The 26,631-nt window shown below is 42.1% G+C and overlaps 1 protein-coding gene across 11 annotated transcripts in view; it reads right to left on the bottom strand.

Moving 5' to 3' along the window:
* The window catches only part of Rbms3 (RNA binding motif single stranded interacting protein 3), a 1,270,324-nt gene that overhangs the window by 724,900 nt on the left and 518,793 nt on the right, over positions 1–26,631 (bottom strand). For all 11 annotated transcript variants that reach the window (XM_060385100.1, XM_060385099.1, XM_060385093.1 and 8 more), the window contains exon 2: positions 22,956–23,129. In XM_060385100.1, the coding sequence (XP_060241083.1) occupies positions 22,956–23,129 (174 nt within the window). The remainder of the gene's footprint in view (positions 1–22,955; positions 23,130–26,631) is intronic.

The raw sequence follows: 26,631 nt of genomic DNA, 5'->3' as shown, positions 1-26,631 counted from the left end.
AGAATACATATGTTGTATACATACACATATCTCTTCCTACTTGCCATACAAGACATCAGAGTAGTTGACCACAGATCTTATGAGGAAGCTAGATGTGATCTTATAATCTAGTCAACACTTCAGAGTACTGCTGAAGAGTACTACAGTATATAGGAAATGAAACTTCTTCATGATGTCTTAATGGTGGGTATGCTACTCAAGATCAGAGACATGTTCTCTGTGAACTAGCACATGACTTTGCAGGTAGCAGAAATTTAGAACACCATAGAAATCCTAGAAGAATGGAATTTGAAGAGAGACAAAAATTCATCTATTCCAACTCTTTCATGTAACATGCCCAAGTATATGGTAAGCAGTAGGCCTCTTCCCTGCTGTTGTATCTGTTATGATGCCTGCCTGCATGGGTGGCTGACTTAATTCACCAAGATTCCATGACACTCTCCTGACTTCTAGGCCTCTGCTCTGCTGTTGTGTCTGTTATGATGCCTGCCTGCATGCGTGGCTAACTCAGTTTGCCAAGATTCCATGATGCTGTCCTGAGTTTGTTACATAAGGGCTGTAAATTCTAATGGCGTATAGTTATCTAATACTACTCAACTCAGAACTCCTCAAGTGGAAACACTTTGTTGATGTCTGCATTCCAGTCTCCTGGAACACCAAATGGCATGCAACACCAACAACAAAAAGAAGGTATTCATGAAGATACAATGACTTTCAAAAATGTAAATACAAGTAGTTTGTCATTTAAACCATATTTCCTCTAGAGAATAAATTCATGCAACAGTGTAACAAGCATCCTTGGACCTGACACAATGCTCCAATAAGGGAGAAGGCAGAGCTAAGAAGAATTTGTCAGAGGAAGAGATACCTTATCAATTCAAAATTAAGAGGATATTAAATAGCACCCCTCATCCCTGGAAGTGGGCACCAGTTGACTCAGAGTTGTAACTACACAGAAATAGGAAAAATACACTTTCATGGGAGAAGGCACACTGTGGGGAGAGGGGCCTGGAGGAATAAAAACAGGAGTGAAATAGGAAAGGGTGAGAAGCACTGCAGTTTACAGAAGGGTAGAGATATAAAAATTCCATGGATTTGTCAATAGTTAACTTAAAAAGTCATTCCTTGATCCTAGAAAAGAAGCCAAATGAGAAACAGCTTGATTCAGGCTGATCCAGGCATAACAGAAGGACTTAGAATAGACAAGATCATGCACGCAAGATGGAACTTCCCTCTAAGAAAAATTGATGAGCTCTACATTCAATTACAACAGATCGATTTCAATCATGTTAGCAGGTTCCCATTAATAAAGCATTAAGTATTTATTAAATATTTCATCTATGTTATAATTTTCAGAGCAGAAAACCAGGCCAAGATTTACGAATGATTTTTGCCCAGAATCATCAAACAAATCAACTGGCAAAATTGAGGCACAAATTTAGGTTCTGGAATCCCACGTTATTTGCTCATTGCACAGTATCACCCTCATAAGATAAACTAGAAATGGGGAAATTAAAGAGATACATGGTGAATAAAAGTTACTTAATTTTATTAAAAAAAAATCTACTCATGGAGTGTGCACTGCCTAATTTTCTTCATTTTGGCACAAACTAGAATCATCTTGGCGGAGGAAACTTCAGTTAAGGACTTGCCTCCAACAGATTGGTTTTTGGGCAAGTCTGTGACGCTTTTAACTGATTAATGATTGATAGGGGCAGGCCTGTCCCATCCCACTTTAAGTTGTGCTACCCCCCGACAGGTACTTGGGGTGGTATAACAGAGCAAGCTGAGCAGGCAGCAAGCCATGAGGCACAAGCCAAGTAGGCAACATTCCTCCATGGCCTCAACTTAAGTTCCTACCCTAGCTTTTCTTTATGATGGGCTAAAAGCTATGAGCCACAGATTATCTTTCTTCCTCCAAGTTTGAGTGGTCAGTGCTTTAACACAGCAAGAGAGACATCAAATGGAATAGATCTGTGCCTACATTTTTGTGGAAACACTCTTTCCACAGAAGCTTCTAGGTCAGACAGTTTTTTCTCACACAGCGACATTTGACAATGGGCCTGGTTCTTCAGAAAGTCCACAACGGTAAGGGAAATGAAGCAGTGGATGACTCTGCTACCTAAATGCATACTGAATGACTTTTCTGTGCAGGGTTGAAAAGTGAACTTCTGCCTTTTTGGCAGACAAAACTTAACGACAGGAAGAGGTGCAATGGCAGGAAAGGAAGGCAGCACCCAGAAAACCAGGGATACGGCTAGACTGGCGCTTCTTGCTACCTCACAGCCTTAGTTGACTGAGGGATTCTGCACGGTCTGCACTTTGAAATGAATACATATGGATGGTGATTTTGCATCTTCATTTGTGTTTCAGAATAAGATACAAATTAGTTAAATGAACTTACAGAAATTAGATACCAACAAAATAAACAAGGTAATGATTTGGGAGCACTGAGAACAAATACGAGATCTGGAAACCAGAAAGCTAGACAGTCTTTAAAAGGGAATAATTTACACATGAACTGTAGTGAATATTCTTTAGTTAAGTCTAGACGGAGGCTGCTCCACAGTTTGGAAGGAGAATTCCCATAAGCAATAGTTAACACGGTCAATTTGATGGTCTCCAGCACTGCCAAAGATCGGGTCTCCAAACACCTGTGTGAGTGACAGTCTACACTGGGTTAGTCTGGCTGTGCTTGTGCAGGGTAATCCTGATGAAGGTAATCAAAGCAGGAAGCCTCACCCTAAAAGTCAACATCATTGCTTCCTGGACCCATGAAGAAAGAGAAAGTCACCTGAATGACAAGCATTCATCTCCCTGCATCCTGACAGCAGATGACACTGGATGAGTACCATGTGACCACTGCTTGAAGCCCCTCCCACCATGATCCACCTGCTATGATGGACATTACCCCTGAACTGGGAGCCCAAATAAACCCTTCTTTCTTTCTTTAAGTTGCTGTTCTTGGGTGCTTTATCACAGCTCAGGAAAGCTACTAAAATGCCACCTGCAATGCGTTGCGTTAAATTTCACAACTTAACTGGTACAGCAACAATGATTGACAGTGATATATGTGACAAAACTCTTAAAGTGAGAATAAAGCATGTTTACTATAGACTTTAAGAAGGAAAGAACACTATTTGAAAGCCTTGGTTTGACACAGCATCCTGTGCCTGTTTCCTCAACCCACAGGAGGCTGAGGAGCTACTCCATCAGCTGCAGGACCTTGAACTTAAATATTCTCAGCCTCCATTTTCTTGTCTCTAAAGGGGAAAAAATATCAAAACATGTATTTTGATATTTACAAAACAGACCACAAGAGTTGCTGGTTCCAAAATTCTAAGCACAGATCCCTGTACTCAGGATTAGTGACACAGGGGAAGAGGTTCTCCAGTCATTCTCGACACCCCTACTCCCTCCTCTGCTCAGCCATTCCTCCTCTGAACCAACCAGTCATCTTTGGACAACAACACCTCCTTGTAGCCCCGTGAGCACACTGAGCCTGGTTGTTGCCTGCTATTTGTTTTCTATCTAGAAAGTTCTTCTCTGGGTCTTCGCATGATTCACCTTCTTCCAGGTGTGAGGTCAATTTCTTCTCACGTACAAGTCTTCCTCTCCTGATACTTGCAAGAGCTTCCTTCCACCTGCTACTCACTCAGAATCCATTACTTTCTTCTGTTTGTTTTCAGGATTTCCCATTACCACCACTCTTATCCATGCATCTGTTTGAACAGCCATCTGGCTACACCAAAACAGTACCTCCATACTGCCCTGCCTGTCTGGTCTGATAGAGGGACCCCATGGATAGTGATTGGCTCTGTGATTGTGAACCTTGTATCTCTTTTACTGCCTTTCCCAGCATCCTTTGCAGTCAGCACAACCACATGCTGAGTTCCAGAAGTGCAATGTGGTAGCTGTGATGTGCACTACTTCAAGGCTAGATTCACAGAGACCTTTTCACTGGTGCCCTCTGTTCCCCTCTCCTGTTTGGAATGGGAGGAAGGGGTCCTTGGAGTAGACACATGATGAGACCAGCATCTTACTCATTATTCTGAAAACATTCCAAACACAAAGTGGATGCCACAAGGGTAATAAATAAGGCTTTCTTTTTTCCTTTTTTCCTTCCTTTTTCTTTCCTTCCTTCCTTCCTTCCTTCCTTCCTTCCTTCCTTCCTTTCTTTCTTTCTTTCTTTCTTTCTTCTCTGTTTTTCTTCTTCCTTCTCCTCTTCCTCTTTTAGATAGCCTATGAGCTTTGGAAACATGTTTGTTCCATCAATGGCCAAACTTAAAAATGTTCATTCCAAGATGTAGAAAACTTCCTGGTGTGTTGCAGATCCAAAATTAATATGAAATTGGGATGCGTTAAGTAGCAGAACAGTCTCATTGGTGGTGTTTTGTGTCACAGTGTATCAAGTCTTTGAGGCTAAATTATAGCCCCCAAAGCCTGTCAAAGAAGAAAGTATCAGGCTGCAATAAAGTTCATTAGAGGATGCTCAGAGTCCTCCAAAGTGTGCATGGTACTTGAGAATCAAGAACTTGCTCTCCTGGGTTTTAGAATTTTAGTGAATATTAATATGAACAAAGAAATCAAAATGATTTTTGTGCATAGCATTCCCCATTCCCAGCACTGACATTTCTTGTTTGGGTTCATAAAGGGAATATGAAGGACTCATAAAACTCTAAATGAATTGTGCCATAAATGTTAATGACCATGGATAGCAGTGTCGAGCGCCACTCCAAGGCGATGCTACCGCAAGGTAAATCTCCGAATGCTACCTTAGCGCGACGGCGGAGCCGACGTCAGGGCTCAGAATGCAGCCACTAAACAGCCCTGCCCCACCTTCATGCTGGGCTGCTGCAGTCTTACAGGAGTCAGCAGAAGGCTCAGCCATCCAAAGCTATTGCTTTAAACAACACGGGTCTCCAAACCTGAAAGAGACTGCTTTACAAAACTGTAATTGCTCTCTCACCTCTCTCTGTGTGTCTGTTTCCACCTCTCACTTTCTCTGCCTCTCTCTCTCTCTCTCTCTGTGTGTGTGTGTGTGTGTGTGTGTGTGTGTGGTGTGTATCCCCTGTCTTTCTCTCTGCCCAGATGGACATGTCTGCATGTTCATGTGAAGTCCAGCAGACAACCTTGGATATCTTTAATGAGGAGCTGTTACATGACTTTTTTGTTTGTTTTTTTTTTAGACTGGCTGGACCTCACTAAGTAGTCTTCTCTGACCAGCCTGTTGTAGTAAATAACAAAAGAATTTGGGGCTATATATTATTATTATTATTATTATTATTGATAATAACAATTATCAATATAATTATTGATTATTATCATGGCAGTATTATCTAACCCGCCATCACAAATGACAAGACACAGAAACCTGTTAGATTTATAATTGCCTTACTTACCTTGGGCCAGGCAGATATTTCACTTACACTGTTCTCAGTAACCTCATCATGCATCTCCTAGCCCCCAACTAATGCCATCCACCTTAATCCTCCTCAGTTGTACTACCTTTCATCCATAATCCCATGGTACTTGCTTGTATTCTTCATCTGGGACTTTTCATGCCATTATTGGAGTCCTTTCTCTCAGGCCACATGTGTTTTTTTTTTTTTCTCCACAGTAACCCCTCGTGGTGTCTTCCTTCCTCCTCTCTCCCTTCCATTTCTCCCCATGATTCTCTCTTGAACTCAAAAGCCCAGGAACGTTAGCCACACCTACCCCATTCTGTCCTGCCCAGGTATAGGCCATTTAAGGAGTCAATCAAGTATAATGTTTTAGGCAGGTTTACACAAACAAGGATAGATATATTTGGCAATCAGTAACCAGATCTTGAATGCCAGTAATTAGCATTAGACCAACCTCTAGCACCAGCCAATAAGCCCTGGGATCCTTCTGCATCTGCCTAGGAGGATAAGCATGTTCTATCGTGTCATGTGTGTGTGTGTGTGTGTGTGTGTGTGTATGTATGTGTGGTTTCTGGTGATACAACTCAGGTCCTCATGCTTGCAATACAATCCCTTTGCAGTTGATTTCTGCAGCTCCGGCACTATGCACTTTAATGAATAAATTCCAAAGTCATCCTTATTAGACTTTAAAATGTCTTGCTAAGCAATCTAGAATACCCTGTGGATGTCACTGTACTCACCCTAGGCCTCAATTATAAGCACAATTCAGGGAAGTTCCGAGCCTCATTGTCTCAATTTAAGAAGCAGCAGTAGGTTATAATATGTATCTATGGTCTATGTTATAATATATGCCAAACATCAAAGGAGCAAAAGAACATTTTACTTCGGTGGTTTTAAGTAGATATGCTTAGGCTTGTACCAGATTCTTTCAAGAAGGCTCATTACTTGGGGGGGGGGAGTAGGAACCCAGAGCTCTGAGAACTCTCCTCTGAGATTCCCTTTGACAGGCATCCGGGCCAGTCAGAGCCCTGTATTTTTTTTAATACACCATATCAAGGAGATGGGGAAAAGACAGCAACCATCAGTATTTGAATTTCGATGAAATATTGTACAATTATATTACCAGGAAACTTCAGGTGCTCATGCATGTACTATAAAGTACCCCATGACCTGAACGCTGCAATTGTCTATTTTATTTATACTGTTGTAACTTTCTGTCATTAATAAAACTTATTGCATTGACAAGACATTGGAAATTTGAATCTCTGAAACACATTTAAAATATTTACATTAATAAGTTTCTAAGTATTCCATTACATTTTATTTAATCTGACATCTATTGACTTACATTTTTCAGAAATATATAGTAGGTCAGGCAAGAAAACATTGGTGAAAGTATGTTTTTTCTTTTTTTCTTTTAATTTTTATTAATTATCCTTTATTCACTTTGTATCCCCCTGTAAGCCCCTCCCTCTTCCCCTCCCAGTCCCATCCTCCCTCCCCCTTCTCCACCCATGTCCCTCCCCAAGTCCACTAATAGGGGAGGTCTTCCTCTTCTTCCTTCTGATCCTAGTCTATCAGGTCTCATCAGGAGTGGCTGCCTTGTCTTCCTCTATGGCCTGGTAAGGCTGCCCCCCACTCATGGGGAGGTGATCAAAGAGCAAGCCAATCAGTTCCTGTCAGAGACAGTCCCTGTTCCCATTATGATGGAACACACTTTGACACTGAACTGTCATGGGCTACGTCTGTGCAGGGGTTCTAGGTTATCTCCATCAATGTTTCTTGGCTGGAGTATCAGTCTCAGAAAAGACCCCTGTGCCCAGATTTTTTGCTTCTGTTGCTCTCCTTGTGGAGCTCCTGTCCTCTCCAGGACTTACTATTTCCCACTTCTTTCATAAGATTCCATGCACTCTGCCCAAAGTTTGGCCATAAGTCTCAGCATCTGCTTTGATAGTCTGCAGGGCAGAGCCTTTCAGAGGCCCTCTGTGGCAGTCCTGTTCCCTGTTTTCTCCTTCTTCTCATGTCCATCCTCTTTGCCTTTCTGAATGGGGATGAAAGTATGTGTTTTTAAATAATATTTTAAAACACACATGTTAAAAGATGTCAGGTTACAAACCTTTAACAAATTTTTAAAAACCCATTTGTTTATTAGCATGGTTACATTTGTAATTTTTTTTAAAGGCAAGGTGTAAATAGATACAAAACTGCCAATTTTCAAATGGCATGAACTTAATTCTAGTGCTTTTATAATGAAAATGCAGTTTTAGAAAGTAGCAAACATCTCTCCCTCACTCTGCTTTCTAGTAGCAACCTGCCTACACCAAGGGTCACAAACAACCCATCATTACAAAAATAAAGGCCAGGGAAGACAAGAATGGTCCTCAGGCAGGTAAGATATAAATATTTCTTCATAAAATCATATTATTTTTTAAAGGTTTATTTATTTACTTATTTAGGTTTTATTTATTTATTTGACGGTACCAGATCTCATTATAGGTGGTTGTGAGCCACCATGTGTTTGCTGGGAATTGAACTCAGGACCTCTGGAAGAGCAGCCAGTGCTGTCTAACCTCTGAGTCATCTCTCCAGCGAGTGTTTTATTTTTCTGCCCAAATTCAGAGGGAGAAATACATTAGTTTTTTGTTTTGTTTTGTTTTGTTCTGTTTTAGCAAGGAAAGGATATTTATGTCTATTGCTGAGTGAAAGAAAGCATGCAATGGTAGATAGATCTGTGAAGGAAAGATTCTTCTGTCCAGCAGTAAGAGAAATGCAAATTAAAATAATAAACTACTGGGGCAGGAGAGATGATTCAGTTCTTGGGAGTAATTTGTTGCTCTTGCAGAGAACCTCTCCGGGTTCGGTTCCTCGCACCCTCGTGGCAGCTCACGACTGTTTTAAGGCTGCTTCCGGGGATCCAATACCCTCTTTTGGCCTCAGCAGGTATTGTGTGCCCATGATGCACATCCATGCAGGCCAAACACTCCTTACATAAAAACAAATAGGCAGCAAGCAGACAATGTAATAGTATATTTACCCAAAGTAGCAAACGTGGAATTGAGTGATGGGAGTCTAAAATAGGCCTGAGTAATGAGGCATGCCCAGTGTGTACTGGGGCTGATTCAGCTCTCCAGGCTATACTGGTGTCCATTCAGCCCCTCAGGAGAAAAGTTCATGAAGGATTGACAGGTTGGCTCAAGGGTAAATAGTTGCTTTTCAAGTGTGAGGACCAGAGCTTGAATCCTTAGCACCCACATAAAAGCTCAACAGACCTGGTGGGTAGCTAGTAATCCCAACATCACAGAGGTGGAAACAGGGGCCTCTGGAGCAATCCAGCTAGCTAGTGAGTTCTAGGCACAAGTGAGACACAGATTCAATGTATAAGGTAGAAAAGCTGTCAATGAGGAAGACTGTCAATGCCAACCTCAAGCCTCCAAATATGTGTGCACACATAGAGACATGTACTTTCACACACATACCCAACCATATATAGGTGTACATACACATGTGAACACACAGATACACACCTATACACACAAGATTAAATCTGAGGATAGCATCAGTCAGAGCAGTTCTACTTTTCTAGAAAAATCCTAAGGAAACTCTCAGAAATGGGTAGGGGTATGAACACACACACACACACACACACACACACACACACACACCTCCTAACACATATAAAGGCATTGTACACACACACATATAAACATAATAATAATCATGTAAACAAATAATAATCACTGTAAAAGAAAAAGATGATTGTTACCGTCTCAATGGGCCCTAATAAAGGGAATAATTAACCATTTAAATATAAAACCATATATAAGATACCCTGTACTCTGCCCAAAGTTTGGCTATAAGTCTCAGCATCTGCTTTGATATCCTGCAGGGTAGAGCCTTTCAGAGGCCCTCTGTGGTAGGCTCTTGTCCTGTTCCCTATTTTCTCCCCCTTCTGATGTCCGTCTCATTTGCCTTTCTGAATCAGGATTGAGCATCTTAACCAGAGTCCTCCTTCTTGATTAGCTTCTTTAGGTGTACAGATTTTAGTATGTTTATCCTATATTATAGATCTAATATCCACTTATGAGTGAGTATATACCCTGTGTGTCTTTCTGCTTTTGGGATACCTCATTCAGGATGATCTTTTCCAGTTCTCACCATTTGCCTGCAAATTTCATGATTTTCTTGTTTTTTTTGCTGAGGAAGAGGGAGATAGTAAGATCTGGAGAGAACAGGAGCTCCACAAGGAGAGCAACAGAACCAAAAAATCTGGGCACAGGGCTCTTTTCTGAGACTGATACTCCAGCCAAGAAACATTGATGCAGATAACCTAGAACCCCTGCACAGATATAGCCCATGACAGTTCAGAGTCCAAGTGTGTTCCATCATAATGGGAACAGGGACTGTCTCTGACATGAACTGATTGGCTTGCTCTTTGATCACCTCCCCCTGAGTGGGGGGCAGCCTTACCAGGCCACAGGGGAAGAAAATGCAGCCACTCCTGATAGGAAGGAAAGGAAGACCTCCCCTATGAGTCGGGAGGAGCATGGGTGGAGAACGGGAAGAGAGGGTGAGATTGGGAGGGGAGGAAGGAGGGCGCTACAGGGGGGATACAAAGTGAATAAACTGTAATTAATAAAAAATAAAACCACACATAATAAAACCATATTATCGTAGTTTGTGTCAAAATCAACGCTAACCCTTCCCTTGCTCTTTCCTCCTTAATTTCGGAGGCAGGGTCTCATGTAGCCTATTTGGCCTTCATCTAGCTGAGGAAATATCTTGAATTTGTGATCCTCCTGCTTCCCTCTTCTGGAGTTGTGATGACAGGGGTGTGATACTCCAGCATGTCCATGGAGCTAAAGATGGCACCCAAGGACAGGTGCATGATAGGAGCACACACTATACACTGAGCTCTTGCCCCAGCCTTTTTCATGGGGATCTACCAGGAACAGCACTCTTTTCCCCAAACAGATTCCTCGGTGTGGTGGGCCTGTGTAGAATCTGAAATCTTCAAGGATCTGAGGGAATGTGGCATGGTTGCTCTCCACAAACCTTAAAAGTGGTTCCACTGATGAGTGGGTCAGGAGGCAAGACTCTAATATGCCTCCCCAACCATCCTATCCCTCTATGTCACCCCTCACATTCTTAGTTCCAAAATCAAGGACAAACGCTAAAGGTGAATTATCATGGAAACTTAGGATTTGTTGGGATCTTTACTCTGACTGTCCACAAGCAGAACAAGGGAGAACAGAGACAAACACACAGGCTTTGTAATAACAGGGACTTTCCAGGCCACACAAAATCTTTGCCTGTTTCCATACAGAGCAGTGTGTTGGAGGGGTGGCTTAGCCGCTGAAAGCACCTGGAGCAGAAGCTTGAGGTCAACCCTGGGAACCAGAAGAACAACTCAAAATTCATTCTCTGCTCTTTCCATACACACACACACTGTGGCATATACTTTCCTGCATACACCCCCCACAACAGTGATAAAATAAAAATAAATAAAATAAGGATTGATTAATCTTGCATATCTTTTACAGTCATTACTCATCAAAGTACACACCACAAATCTGGGTACAGATGCACACATCTGTAAAGCCAGCACTCCAGAATGGATGACGGGAGAACTGCAAGTTCAAAGCTAGTTTGGGCTCCTTGGCTGACCTAGACTGCCCAGTGAGACGCTGTCTGAAACCCTACACAAAGGCAAGAAATGGTGTATGCCTCATGCACGTCTGTCCAAATATCATTATGGGATGGTCTCGTGTGGGTCTTGTGCTGGTGACCACGGCCGAAATGACCCCAGAAGGCCGCATCTCACAGCACTCCAGCCTCGCTCTGCTCTTCTTCCCACCAAGGTCAAGCCAATCCAAGTCCTGCCATAGATGGTGCAGATGCCCTCCTAGCCTGGATAGAGGAGCTGTTGGCAGCGGTGTTTGCTGGGGGAGAACAGGTATAGCCACTGGTAGGTTTCCCATGCACTACTGGCTGACCTCACACCCATGCACATATGGATAGCACCGACAGGACTAAGTGAACTATTAAAAAAAAAAGTCATGAAGTTGGATGACGGGGTAGGTCAGGAGTGTATGGTGGAACTGGAAGAGAAATGGGGATACATGCGATTGTCTAAAATTGTTAAAACTAAAGAAAACATTTTATTTGAAAAATATTTATAAACAATAATTTCCTCTTTATATGAGGTAACTATGTAAATGACAAAGGTTCATCATCATAGTGAGTCCCAGGGACCATCCACATCCTCAGTGCGAGGTCTATAAGCACACACCTGGGTTTTTTATAACATGAGTCCTGGGGATTGAACACAGGTCCTCAGGCTTACAAAGTACATACTTCAATGAACCATCTCCTCAGCCCTCAAATATGTTTTATGTCTCAAATTGCATACTGGATGAGAGGCCTGATACATTTACTCCCTGCCCCATCCTGCTGTGGGTATTGACTATCTCTTTGTCCATCCTGTATGTCAGCCTGCCCGTGAGTTGCTGAGCAAATGTCCCAGTTCCCAAATACTGAGAATGCTCAATACTATCTGTGGGTTCTCACCAGCACTCTCCAAGTCCTGCCCACAAATAAAACAAAAGTAACATTGAATCAAGATTTAAATGTATGTCTAATTTTAAAATAATTATGAATTATTTTTAAGGAATATATATTATATATCCATAATAAAAATACATGTAAAGACAAACAACTGTCCTTCATGGCCAAGGGAAAAAAAGTTGAAATTTCCAACTTAATTTTAGTGTATATTTGAAAAGTTTCAATGTCCTAAAAGAAATTGCATTAGCTTTATGACTGAAGGGGCAAGGGAAGCCTTAATAGGTCTTCACGTATGAGCGATCACAAAGCCGCGTCAAGGAGCTGAGCTGAGGAGATGACGTCATCCAGGTTCACTGCCTGTGACCACTGCAAAGCTTGGTCCCAGGAGAGCACACTCTAAGTACCTCCATGGGACTGATTGATAGTATGTGCCTTTCCTCAAGGGGGGGGTGGCGTGGTCTGATCAGCGCCATGGTAAGCTTAAGAATCACTCAAAAGGCAATGGTCAGACTGCAAGCACATGTAGCCACATTCCCTTCAAACCCTCATTTCAACATGGCTATGTCTGTGGTGCCACCCTCAGAGGTCAAAGGGAACTGATAACGGCCTCTATGATGTCCCAGCAGCTAGCACAGAAGGGATGATGAGCCAGAACCCTTCTCTTTCCTGGTGCTGCCCTTTCCTTTCATCTTCAGATTCTCCTCATGTACTGGATTCCTTGTTATAAAGATAATTTAATCTTATCTCCACTGTCATCACAAATCTTAACAAGATTCTAAGCAGTCATCTAAAAATCATAGAAAATGGTGCATTTCTATATGGTTGATAACTTCAGATTGTCCTGTTTAGTGGGCTGCTTGCTTAGTTTAATCAATTTCAAGTTGTGTGCAGATGTGGTGTGTGTATGTTTGTGTGCTATATGTGTATGTGTGTTGTGTGTGGTATGTGTGTGTGTAGGTAACATGCGTGCTGCAGTGAACATGTGGAGATCATAGGAATACTTGAAAGAGTTACTTCTTTTTTTCTACCATGTGGGTCCCGGGATTAAACCAAACTCATGAGGCTCAGTGACAAACACCATCACTCAGTGAGCTAGCCATTCAGCCCAATTTTAAGGTTAATTTTAAAACCATGGCATTTATTATCCCCTCTATATAACATGTGAGTCCCGCATACCTGTAAGCCTAAGACTTGAGAGACAGAGGCCAGAGGGTCAGGAGTTAAAGTCATCTTTGGCTGCGTAGCCAGCATGAGGCCATCCTGGGTAATAGTTAAGACCCTGTCTCAAAAGACTAGCAAACCAACCAACTATTTAAGTAACTAGCTAGTAACAAGTAATTGCTCTACTAGTCAATTAATCATCCAACCAGCCAAACATAGCAGTGGAAACACCGGGATTTCGGACTAAGGGAGAACAATTTCAAAGAAAGGATGCTCCAAGTGGTGCTGTCTGTTAGTCTGTGAACGTCTTTGAAGACCTGAGTTATAACTGGTTTCTTTATATTTCAATATAATGTCTATCTACGGTGACATACGAGGAATGACCCTGTGCTGGGCAGCCTTATGTAATCTCACTGAGTTTGCAGAAGGACCTCATGAAGGAAGCTGCCTGCTCCCAGTTTTAGAAAGGAAGAACTTGACTTTGAGACATCCACTGACTCTGCTTGTGTCACACAGTATCTACCCTCTACCTGCTGCCCACCCAAGTCAATTCTGAAGTTCCCACAGAGGGAGAGTGCATCGCTGAGCTCCCCACCCCCATATCTCCAGTGTCTCAAAGGCTCACTCACATTTAGCCCTGCAGAAGCATTTCAGACCCATCAAGCATCTGTTTCTCTCCACGTACTCTCTCCAGCAGCTTCTATGAAACATGAACATATGGACCATTTGTGTTATGCTCCACTTGTTTTCCCTTCCTGTCTCCTCCATCCTTGCTCTTATCAAGTATGCTGCCAGGAATACAGCATATACCCAATATATGCATTTTGCATGGAGACATAGCCTTATTCAAGGTTGAAAGGAGCTAAGGGGTCATGGCTGGGACTCATCCGCTCTAGGGAGGCTCTGTGAATACACGGAACTGTGAAAGCATAGGCTGGAAGCAAACACAGTTTGGAAAAGCAAGTCTTAGCCCCTGAAGGATTATGCAAAAGAAGGGGAAGATCTTAAGATAGGAACATTGGATGCCTTCTCCTTGAGCCCTGTACAAATATGAATCGACAAACAACCCATATGGCCAAATATCGCAGCTGATGCATGCTTAGTTTTAAATATTGTGATATAAACAGGAATTAGGTTTTGGTGATTCCTAAAATTGTTCCCTGTGCTGCTCACAGTGTTATAGGCCTGTGATCCCAGCACTTTCAGGAGGTGGAGACAGGAGGATTGCTGATGATGGAAAGTGGGGAACAAAGTGATGTTGGTAGGATTTCAGATGCAAACAGATATCCCATTCTGCTGGGGACTGCAGAATAGCTTACCCCTTCACATTGATGTCAAGAGTTTTAAAGCATTTTGCCCTTGCCCTAATACTTTTTGGTGTGATGAACTTATGGATGGTTGGCTAAAGATGGTTGATGAAGAACATTTCAAGGAAGTGATGCTTGGGTGTAAGTGGCTACTTTTAGTCAGATTTACAGTGATAATCAGGAAGAAAAGGTGGTAGAGCTGAAACAGTTGAAAAATTAGCACCCTTCAAGGACAATTAGGCTGTTAACAATTAGCACTGAGAAAAAGAGACCACGTGATTTAAAGTGAGACAAGAAGGTTTTTTAGGGGATTGAAAAGGGAACTCAATGGATAAGAACATTTGCTGCTTTTCCAGAGGATCTAGGTTCAATTTCTAGCACTCATATGGCTGTCTGCAAGGATTTGTAACTCCAGTCCCAGGGGATTAGATGCCCTCTCCTGGACTCAGTGGACACATATACAAAAACACACAAAATGAATAAACAAAGAAACAAACAAATGAATGAATACACACACACACACATATATATACATATATATATATATATATATATATATATATATATATATATATATATAAGATGTGTTGAGGGGATTTAAAAATAATCTGCAAACCCCTAAAATCATAGTAGTTCTAGGGAAAAACCATCTCAAGATAGTGCCAGAACTGCCTAAAGATTTATTTTCTTGAGTTCAGCCAAGAAAGCTCTCTAGAGCTGTTGTATCCATGGTCCAAGGAAGCCTGGGTAAGAGTATAGCATACACTAATGCAGAACCTGAAGTTATCACAGTAATGATAGCTCAGCAGGTAGGCAGAATGAATTAGATATAGAGGCATGGCAGCTTCCACTGAGATTTCAAAGGAAAGCCTGTGTAGTCCAGGAAAGAGGCTATGCTTGTCTGTCTAGTGTAGTGGGAGTTTTGGTTTCTTTAAAAACCTGGTTATGTTATGTGAACATGTTTTTGTTTCAGTCAGCAGCAGACTATTTGCTTCCTGCAGGCTCTGAGAGGGGCATGATCTTTGCCAGCAGTAGATAGTTTGATTTTAAGCACTCTAAGGAGGGAACAAATGCCAGAGCCCAGAGAGGAACGGGGACTCTGAGGAAGAAGGTGGCTGTTGCCCGCCCTGCTACTCCTGGTTGCTGTTCTTGCAGTTTGATGAAGAAGCTGGAGATATCCTGACTATGAAGACTGGACTTTCCCCCAAGGAACCTGATGCCTGTAACAGCAGAAAGTTGCCTCAGAGACCTATGCCCCCTCTTCCTACTAACCTGTTTTCTCTCCTACCTGGTGCTGGGGTGTTGGATGGGATAAGGATTGGAAGGGAGGTAGAAGTGTAAGAAACCCAGATAAAATAGATAAAAAATACATGTCTACAGTCTTAGCTTATAGACATGCTGCTGTGGTAATACAGCTATGAACAGTTAGTGAAACTAATCAACCCACCAAGGAGAGAAATAAAGGAGAATACAAATGGAAGAAGCCTCTGGAATTAAAGGAGAAATACCCACAAACCAAAGGCTTGAGCCATAGCAGTTTATGAAGGAGATAAGAGGGCTTTTATTTAATGGTACAATAGAAGAAAACATTTTAAAGTTAGATACAGGATATTAATATTAAGGAGATCAAGGTTTCCCTATAAGAGCAAATCTAAACAATGCTACACCAAGACAAATTCTTAGCGACAGTTAAGAACAAAGACGAGTATACTAAAACTCAAAGTCAAGGAGCAGACTACATACTAGAGTGCCCTAAGAAGGCGAGCAGCGTATTTCTTAGAGTCTACACAAGTTGGGGGACAACTGAACTATGTAGACAAATTATTAGCAGAAAAATCCATGCAAACTGAGAATGCTACAGCCAGCAAGCACTGAGTACTTTGCAGGCAAGTTGTAACTGAAGAAGAAGTTGTGAGGGAGAAGCTGACAGTGAGGGAGAAGCTGACAGTGAGGGAGAAGCTGTAAGTGAGGGAGACACTAACTGGAGAAGAAGCTGTAAGTGAGGGAGAAGCTGTGAGGGAGAAGCTGACAGTGAGGGAGAAGCTGACAGTGAAGGAGGAGCTCTAACTGGAGAATGATATTAATACCAGGACTGCTGTGTATGAAAAAAGTTTTCCAAGTTAAACAGAAATTTTAAAATATAAAACTTACTAGTAAAAGTATGTACATAGTCAAATTCAAAATTACAGTGTAAAAACAGTGCTTGAATCACGTTTCTTTACTACGAAGGTTAGACAACACAGCTATTGGGGCTGGAGGGAGCTCAGTGGTTACAATCACTTACTGCTCTCTGACAGGACCAGAGCTCAGCTTGCAGTCACCTGTAATGCCAGCTCCATGAGATTCAATTCCCTCTTTTGGTTTCTGTGAGCACTGCACACACACACACATGAACGAATGCAGAAATACAGAACAAAATAAATGGAAAAATAAAAACACCAGAAGGTGAAACTATTAACAATAGTACTAGTAAAAAATAATGTGTTAAGTGATTCGTTATATAAACGTGTAAATTGTGTTGTCAACGATTTTTAATAATGAGGTAAAAAAGAGTGGAAAGATTTTTATTTTGTCAACCAAATTGCATCATTATAAATTTAAAATCGCCTATTAGAACTATAAGCCACCCCTCCCCGTGTGTGTGTTTGCGCTCGTGTGCATGATGCACATGTGTCATGCACAAAGCAAAAAACTGTAGTTGATACATAAATATAAAATGTAAGACATCAAAGGATACCACTACGCTTTTGATCATGCGACACAAACACTTGGGAGTGGATCACAGCTGAAGAATGGAATTAGCTGGCAGCTTTTGTACTCACACTCGAGACCTCGAGAGCTAACTTAACAGAGTGCTGCTCGGAGAACCCGCTGGTGGTCTCTCCAGATGGCTGGGGCTCCCTCCAATACCGTGAAAGGATCCAAAAGACGAAGGTCCTGGCGGGAGCTCAGAGAGTGAGCTTTTCAGAACCATCGGCAGTAGGCAACCGACTGACCTGTGCACCAAGGCTACCAGACTCTGAGTCCCAAGGATCAGGAAGTTCTCAGAAGACATTTAGGGCCACTTCTTGGTTGGGCAGCATCACAGTGTAGGGGAAGCTTGTGGAGAGGATGATGCTCTTACTGCCATCTCGACAAATATTAACATTCTCCCTACCCCTATATCCAGCTTCCTTAGAAGGGCAGCTCCTATGCAATCATATTTCTTAAAACACCATTAGTTGGACTTTCAAATACCAGAAACAAAACATCCTACTTATACCTAAGGAAGGATCTTATCCCACCTGTGTTAGGACCAGCTCTAGATACTTAGTTGTGGAGAAGATCTTGATGGAAGAACAACCATGCCTTTACTACAGAATTCTAGAAAGGAGATGGCACCTGTTTAATCTCTTGGTCTCTGGAGAAGCTGGGCAGGGCTGGAGGAAGCCCTGATGTGAGAGCAGAAATTTAGGAGAAATGATCATTGTGTATTCAAGAAGGATCTTCAAAATGATATTGTATGCTCTCTCTCAATGTTCAGGTTCTCACTGTAATAAGTTTAAATCACCACAGAAAGAAATGTAGGATACAAGTTGGACAACTTTCTTCTTACCCCACACAGAGATACACACAGGCACTGAACTGTGAAGACAGAAAGCCCCATGGTTTCCAGAGCCTGATTAAGCCTTACCTGAGGCATTCACTTTGCTGCTGCCCCCATGGGCATTTTTATATCCTGAGGAGATGGACCCCAGGAGAATTTATGTGTAAGAAATGTGGGTTTGTTTTTGTTGTTTGTTTGGTAAAGAGCTATAATAAGGATAATAATATAATAATCATATCATATTTGATATGATCTGATATGTGACCCCAGGGGGTCCTGACTCACCTGTTAAGAGCTGCTGTGCTATAGGGTGGCCACACCCACACATCACTGCAGAACTCTATGTTCTGGTTTCATTCCAGTAGCTGTGATTTAAAACACACTGACGCAAAGCCCCACAGGGAAGCAAAGGTTTGTTTGGCTAATGCCTCCAGTTACAATACATCTTTGAGGAGAAGTTGAGGCAGGAACCAAGCCAAAGCAGCTGGTCACATGACATGACATTCGGTCAACAGCAGAGCAAAACAAATGTACCCAGGTTCCCTTGCTCACTGCAGCTGAGCACACAGCTGGCCTTCTATTCTCATATGGTCCAGGGCGCAGGCCATGAAAGGAGGCTGCCCGCATCCAAGGATGGTCAACTAACAACCATGACAATCCTACCACAGGCCATTCGGATCCAGGCAATCCCTGATCCAGGCTCTCTTCCTCGGTGATTGTAGACTGTGTCCAGCACATTTAAGACTACCTGGCAATCTTCTTTCATGACCGTCTTCAGTGAAATACCTACAGATTCCAGGAAAAACATCAGAACTGACAAATGTCTCAGAGGTCAGCCTTTCAGTGACTAGATACTGTGACTATGACAGGCTGAATAAACCAAGACGTCCTTGGTCTGGTCCTTAGACCCAGTGACAAACTTCTCCTCTCTAAGACAAAAGGAATTTTGTGAACTGAGTAAATCAGGAACCTATATTTAGGGAGACTCTCCTGGATTATTCAGGTGGTCCCTCAAAACTCACTAGAAGCATCCTTATGTGGAAAGTGGAGAGATCAGATCCCAGACAGAGCCAAGGTGAAGATGAGAGAAGGAGGTTTGAAGATGCCATCACAGATGGCCAGGAGCAACAGGCACTGAGAATGTATCAGCATAACTAGAAAAGCAAGAAGCCCTTTTGCTAGAGCTTCTCGAAGGTCCTTCAGAGAGTGTTTCCCTACTGACTCAGTTTCGGCTCAGTGAGAATTATTCTTGACATTGACCTTCAGAACTATTTGAGAATGAGCATGCAGTAATTTGAGCCCCCATATTTGTGGTAGTTTGTTTCATCAGTCATGGGAAAGTACCACAATGAAAGGTTGAAGGGCTCAGAGAAAATACTTGCTCAGGCTGAAGCCAGTAAAACTCTGAGATGTAAATAATTGACTTCATGTTGGTAAGTAGATGCTCATGGAATACCAGGATTCCTTCCTAGCATGGAGACAGGCAGAAGAAAGTCTGTTGAATCATATGGGCTGAACACACACACACACACACACACACACACACACACATATCTTGTGGGCTGACACTCCTGAAACCTCAGGAAATTAGGGAACTGGAAATATTTAATCAGCCTGGTGAGTTCTATACAAGAGGAGAGTTTCGTGAGGCAGGCAGAGCAACTGTCGGCCACTAACGGCCACTAAATTACATGACTCAAGAAAAGCTCTGAGAATCCACAGACAAGATCCCAGTCTTGTGGTCTGAAACCACAAACCCTCCGTGGTTCCTGGGCTGCATGGAAACTGGGGAATCCATTCTCCTGTCTCTGCAGCCCCAAATATTTCTCTAGTATTTCAGCTTGCAAAATGAATCTCAGTGTGAATTAGGAAATGGTTGATGTCTTCTAGCAGGGCCATCCTTTGAGTCACCCAGTGGTGAAGCACCACTTTCAGATAAAATAGTCCTGCTCACAAACCAGCAGCAGAGCTCAGCACTGAGCTCAGAGTCAAGAGTTTAATGTCCTCTGATCAGGCTTGGGAAGACAATTTGAAAGAAAGTTTAAGTGTTGGATTAAAGAGAGAATGTCAAGTAAGCATTAGAGCCAATCCTGAGAGTGTCCTTGAACTCAGAAAGATGACACACAGGATTCTGTTATTTCTGTTTGCCTCCCGCCTCCCCTTACTCTCTGTGGTCGAACAAAAGGCGGCAGCAGTTGCTGGGTTTAAGACAACAGAAAGCACCTGGACAACCTCTAGTCTGCCTGGTAGTTTAGAAGACAGAGTAATGCTTATTTTCAACCCTACCCCCAGATGTAAAATTAAGAATTCTACAGATAAGGATGTTCCTCTGAGGAGTCACATGCACATTGAAATTAAACAATTAGAAGGAGCTAGATGCCGAATACAAACATGTCATTACTCTCAGGGGCAGATGAAGGCATGGAGATATTGTGAGAAAAGACAATGCAGGAAATAAGATAAAAAAGAAAACCGTGGAAAGGGAGATAGTCCATGTTTGCATCAGGTTATACAGCTATGTAACCTGGAGAAAATCCATGATTTTTTCAATTTAATTATTCTAAGCTTTAAAATGATGATGACAATGATAATAACTACCTCCTTGGATTATTTTGAAAAAAATATATATAAATAACATAGTACCAAACTTGTAAAATACTAAATGTGCAGTAAATATCAGCTATTTCAGATGACTTTAAAGTAAATAAGAACATGATAGAAATACTTTATTAAATTATGATTTGCCTTATTTTCGTTTGAAAAGTGATGACTGAAGGGAAAAACTAAACAGACATGGTAAACATGGAACTGGTTACTAAACAAATGTTTATCAGGATATATGTAATTCTTATTATTATCATGAGAAGTTGCTTATATTTTGAGGGGATCAAGGGCTCAAGAAAACAGTCCTTGTCTTGCAGTGATGTCTGAATTCACAGGACGTTTCCCTCATTTGACTCTGCTTTCTTTCTCATTGTTCTCTCAAGTGATTTGCAGCAATTGTTTCCTTACCTAAAATGTTCTAAAGGGGCATTAGAGAAGGCTCATGGGTAACATGCTGGAGTTCTGAGTTCTAAGAGAAAGCAGGGTGACTAAGCCACGAGAGCAGTCCAGTAAGCAGCACCCTCCATGGCCTGTGCATCAGCTCCTGCCTCCAGGTTCTTGTCCTGCCCCTGTCCTGACTTCCTTCCATGATGGACTATGAGGTAGGAGTGTAAGCCAAATACACCCTTTCCTTCCCAACTTGCTTTTGCTCATGGTGTCTCACCACAGCAATAGGAGCCCTAACTAAGACACCATGACTCCCTGCTTTCTCTCTGACTTGACCTTCCTGCTACTCTCCTCTCTCCAGGCTCCTTTGTGTGAACTTTTTTCCTGCTTGGGTTTCTCTTTATCTTGAGATGAGCACAAACACTGGTCCTTGTCATTCACTGGAGTCTGAAGAGGACTTAACTGACCACCTAATCTCAAAGTTCCACCCACTCTTGTCCCCAACTCATCAACTTAGAGTCTGTATTGGGCTTAACACTGCTAAATATTTTTCTTGTTTACCTGCTTCTTTTTATCTTTATTTATAGGCTTATTTGTGTAAACACCAGTTTCCCCATTCCTTAGGGTGAACATAATAATAGTTGAATAATTATAAATGAATAATAATACTGGACAATGTTTGATGAAAGAATAAGAATACTTATTGAAGATCTTCTGAGTTATTTAAAATACCTAAAACTATCCGCATGCATATATTCTTATTAGAGCATTCATTTATTAATATATTTACTGATATGTAGTGGAGGATATCCTTGAACTCCCAATCTTCCTGCCACCACATCCCAAGGGCTGCGATCACAGCTATGCACCACCATGCCTGGCGTACACAGTGCTGGGAACCACACCAGCACCTGCTGCCTCTCCATCCTCTAGGGCATATATTGGTTGACATGCCCAACTGGATACTGGAAGTCTCACTACTATGTCAAAAGTTCCTTGGAATTTAAATCAGACAGATATTTCCTCATTGCCTTTGCACAAAGGCATACTAACTCTCATTTTGAGTAAATTTCCTGACTTCTTTTGAGTGTCTTTACAATACATCGCTTCAACTTAGACGCCCTACATACTGTATAGCTTCATAATCATTGTCATTAAAACCAGGTGGTAAAGGGCAGCAGTCTACAACCAAGAGTTGACTGACTGCAGATCTCACATCTGCCAGGGATGAACAGCCAGAGGAGAGGCGCTGAGCCATGCAAAGAACTGTGCTCAGCTCTCTATCAACACAGACATCCCCAGCCAACAGTCATCACAGTGCAATGTACACTAACACAAAAGTCTTAGTTGACAGCGGTTGGATTAAGGTACATGAAAGACACAGTGGCAAAAAGAGGCATCTTAGACTAGAAGTTTCTCAGATTCCATGAGTTTGTTTTTCCATGGCTACATTTATTTCTCCTGTTACTTATACCAACAACCCAAGTTCTATGTAGTAGCAGCGGGAAAATACTTCTATCCTTTACATCTGAACAAATAATCCAAAAGATCATGGAGGAAAGAGGGAGTGCCCAGAATCCTGCAACTCTCTCTCATCTTAACACTCCTTTTCTTCCTGAGCACAACAGTGACCAACTAGATTCATCATCAACAGCCAAGAGGAAACCAGAAGAATCAAACCAGAAATAGCCATGTATTCAACCCCTCAGCACACTGTTCTAAAACCATGGTAGTCTCACCAGCTTGAAGTAATTTTGAATAAAATATCAACTTTCACCAGAGATTATCCAAACATTTGCCATGTGAATGCTTAAGATAGCCCCACTCCTCACTTGTTTTACTCAAGAGCAGTATGTTTTCAGGAAAACAGCCCATTTCACAGAAAGACCAATGTAAAATATAACTGTGCAGAGTGTCTGAGGACAGAGATGGGGTACTTACCACAGCGTGGCCGGTGCAGCAGGTATAGCTGGCATGAGACTGGTAGTGCAAGCTTGCTCTCGGGAAGGAGTACGTGCTCCACACAGGCTGGCTGCTGTTCCATGGAGAGCTGAAGCCAGGGCTCATGGTCACTCGCGACTTGCTGGTTTGATAGGCTCTCACTGTGGAGTTAGGCTGTCGGGGAGAAAGAGATGTGTGGTAAACACAGCTCTGTGCACACCCAGCTTCATGCATTCTTTCAGAGTCATGCGTTCTGCTGCAGCATCACGCATTCTCCTGTGCGAACAGGGAGAAGGCTCTCGGAACCGTGGAAATGACTACTGGCCATGGAAGGAACATTAAATTCTCTTCTGATTGGGATCAAAGCGTTTCCCCTTTATGACAGTTTTGCCTGGATCACCAAGCACATAGCCTCATTGACACTGATCTCATCAAAACCATTTTCCCCCTAGCTAAAACATTCATCTCCATCCTTTAGAAATGAGTGATCCTTTGGTGGGGATAGCAACAATCCTACCTTCAGTTACACAAATGACCTTGCATACAGTGTTTACCTTGGAAGCTCGCCATTGGTCTCATTCTCATGTGGTAGTTAATAATTTTATTATGAGGATCAGACTGAAACACAACTCTAAATGGCCTTCATATTCTATGGGTCTATTGCTCTCCTGGAGAGATACCTTCAGAAATCTGGGCACACTCCAGCAGTTCCATATTGTACCACCTCAAGCTAGCAACATGGTGCAGGGTTTGAAAGACATTTATTCCCAACCTGCTCTGCCCATGTCACTGAAAATGGAAGAGTGGTAAAATGTTAATTTCCCAGATGTCAAGTGGATCTGGTTGATCACAAAGACACATAGGGTAGAATCAACTGAGGACAAGAGTCGCTTGTTATCTCCTTTGTCTTCAGATGGCCACAGATGAGGAGGCACAGAACAGTTTCTTTTCAGAGACTTTCTATCATCAGATTGTGAGAACCACTTATCCCAGTAGCATGGGTGACTTTCACAATAAATTCTATTTATAAATCCATGGTTCTTGCCAACTCAATCACTGGGAAAATGTGCTAATTGTATTGCTATTATACTCTGTAAACCCAGTGGGGAAAAAACTTCCGTCCAAGATCCCACAATCCTTTTAGGCTAGGTTTTGATATCAGACACCCAGACTAATAACATTTCTGAGGACAGATTTTAGCATCTTTGGATGACTAGACCTGGAGAGCAATTCAATCCTTTAAAAGGAAAAAAGAATGACATTTTAATTCACAGATAAATGAATTCATTTAAACTACAAAACCATAAAACAACCCCATTGAAGCAACCAGTCCTATCTGGTTGTCCAGGCTTCTCCTCTTGCTTTACCTGTCATCATGATAACTACATGTGTAGTCCACAGAGGTCAAAGGTCAACGAGAAGGGCACACATAGTTATAAGAAGCAGTTGCCAAGGGACTGGAAGACCATTCACAATGACAGTGGACATGCCTCTATTCCTCCTGGCTGAAAAATATGACACCTTTTTTTTTTTTAATCATAGAAGCATGAGGACCCAAGGTTAGATTTCCAGCACCCACATAAAAGCCCATTACAGAAAAGGATCCTACCAGTAAACTCCTCTTGGGTCCCAACACACCCTGACTTTCTCCCCCCTGAAAATCACCACCCTCAGGAGCTCAGTTGCTTTCTTGAGTAACTCCTGCATTACTCTGGCCTCCTAATCTGTTTCCACATTTACATGAACCAGAGACCTGACATTTTATGTACACAGAAGCTTATAACCACTCTCTTCTCTTAGTTCAATTATGTTCACTAATGGCTGTCATTCTCGTAGGGACTGCAGACATGGTGGTCTTTTTCCTGCACATCATGCCCCCATCTGTTGGGACATTCTGACTTAAGCTTTGTCTCCTATTTTGTGTCACTTCTTTTGCTATTCTCTCTCTCATATTCCATTTCCCAATTTTTAACTACCTGCTGGATTGGATATAATTGCTTTACTCTAAACTTTTATCTTCCACATAACTGTTTTTTAAATTTTGAAAGCAATTGCCTTGAAGTCTCAGTAAGGTTTATTCATTTCCAACATCAACGAGGACTTTCATTGAATTCTCCTGAACAGTTTAGTAGTTCTTAAAGCGTTGTCCTCTCCATTCCTGATTTACCCTCCACAGTTAAGAAGATTTCCATCAGTTTATAACAGAACTGCTGAATGGAAGGAAGACTCCCTCCACAATGACAGTGGAGTCAGACTTTCTATAGGCATGCCTTCGATGTATTTCTTCTGGCTGAAAAATATTTGATACTTTTTTTCACTACATTAATGTCTCTTGCCCCCTTTTCCCTTCTGATTTTATCTTAGCCGACACTTTAAAAGAAATTACTGGGTCCTTTCTATGTAATAGTATCAATTACAAAACGATTGACTCCCTATCTTTGTATCTTCCATAGAACACTAAATGTCCATATTACTTCTTTTTAAATGAGAAAGAGGGCTATTAAACATTGGTCGAATTGACTAGATTACCCTGCCATTAATGATCTTAAAGGCAATGTACCACAAAAGATACTGGGATGGCTAGTGAACGTGCAAAGAGGACCTAGGAAGCCACTAGTCATGGGCAAAATGTAAAGTAGCATTGTAACACCACACCTGGTCTATACCGGCTAGAACAGGAATGGTTGAAAATAAAATGACCAGCAACACTAAGTGCTGGCGTGTCCTCCTGGGCCCGAGATCTTCACACAATGCCACGGTTCATTTTCTCACGAGGATGTGCGTGAACACTAATAGATTTTTATATGGCTATGATGAGTGGGGAAGCTATTCCCGTTACTTTGCTAAATGGCTATATGAAACCAGCTTCTGTTTACTGCTTATCCTGACAGATCTGTCTGACGCTCAACCTGGGTCAGAAAAAGCTTATTTTTGCAGGGGGCGGCAGTTAATGCAGATATTCATACTGAGAATAAATGACCGAGCGCTTAGCACGCCTGTCTCAACTTTCCCATCCCCCAAAGGCTCAGGGGACAACGTGGAAGAAGGGTTAAAAAGAAGTTAATGGATAAGAGGGCATGGGGATGAGTGTTGAGCAAGGCCATCTTCTGGACAGGGCACGGCAGGGGCATTCACAAATGCACAGCAGCTGTGGCTACCTGCACAAGAACTGTACGAACAGGGTCACACAAGTCAAACCAGGAAGCTGGGGGCGGGGATCCCAAGCCCTCATCCCTAGTTGAGGAACCAGCAGTTGATGGCCCCTAGGGGAGGGACAACTGTTCATCTTTAAGGTTGTGGACAATGACAGGCTGCTCTGCTCCAGTGGGTGGTCCCACACCTATGTGCATACAGAAAGCACTAACTGGGCCAGGTGTGATGTTTAAAAAAAGGCAAGAACGTGAAGTTAGGGGTGGAAATTTCAGGGGATCCTGATTGGGGTTCAGAGGGGAGGAAAGGGGATAGATAGAATCAAAGAAGGCTGTATTTATGCTTTAGAGTCTCAAAGAATAAAGAAAAACATTTAAAAATAAGAATTGGATTATTCATAACAATCATAATCAATTTGGAAATTGTCTTTAAGCGACAGGTAGAACAGATTTTAAAAATTGAGCTATATTTATAGAATGGAATGCTTTTTAGCTATCACTATGAGCGGACTCCTGGCACGCATCAA

This window comes from Meriones unguiculatus, chromosome 6 (assembly GCF_030254825.1).
Source record: "Meriones unguiculatus strain TT.TT164.6M chromosome 6, Bangor_MerUng_6.1, whole genome shotgun sequence".
NCBI classification, from domain to species: domain Eukaryota; kingdom Metazoa; phylum Chordata; class Mammalia; order Rodentia; family Muridae; genus Meriones; species Meriones unguiculatus.
This window is presented reverse-complemented; position numbering and strand designations above follow the sequence as displayed.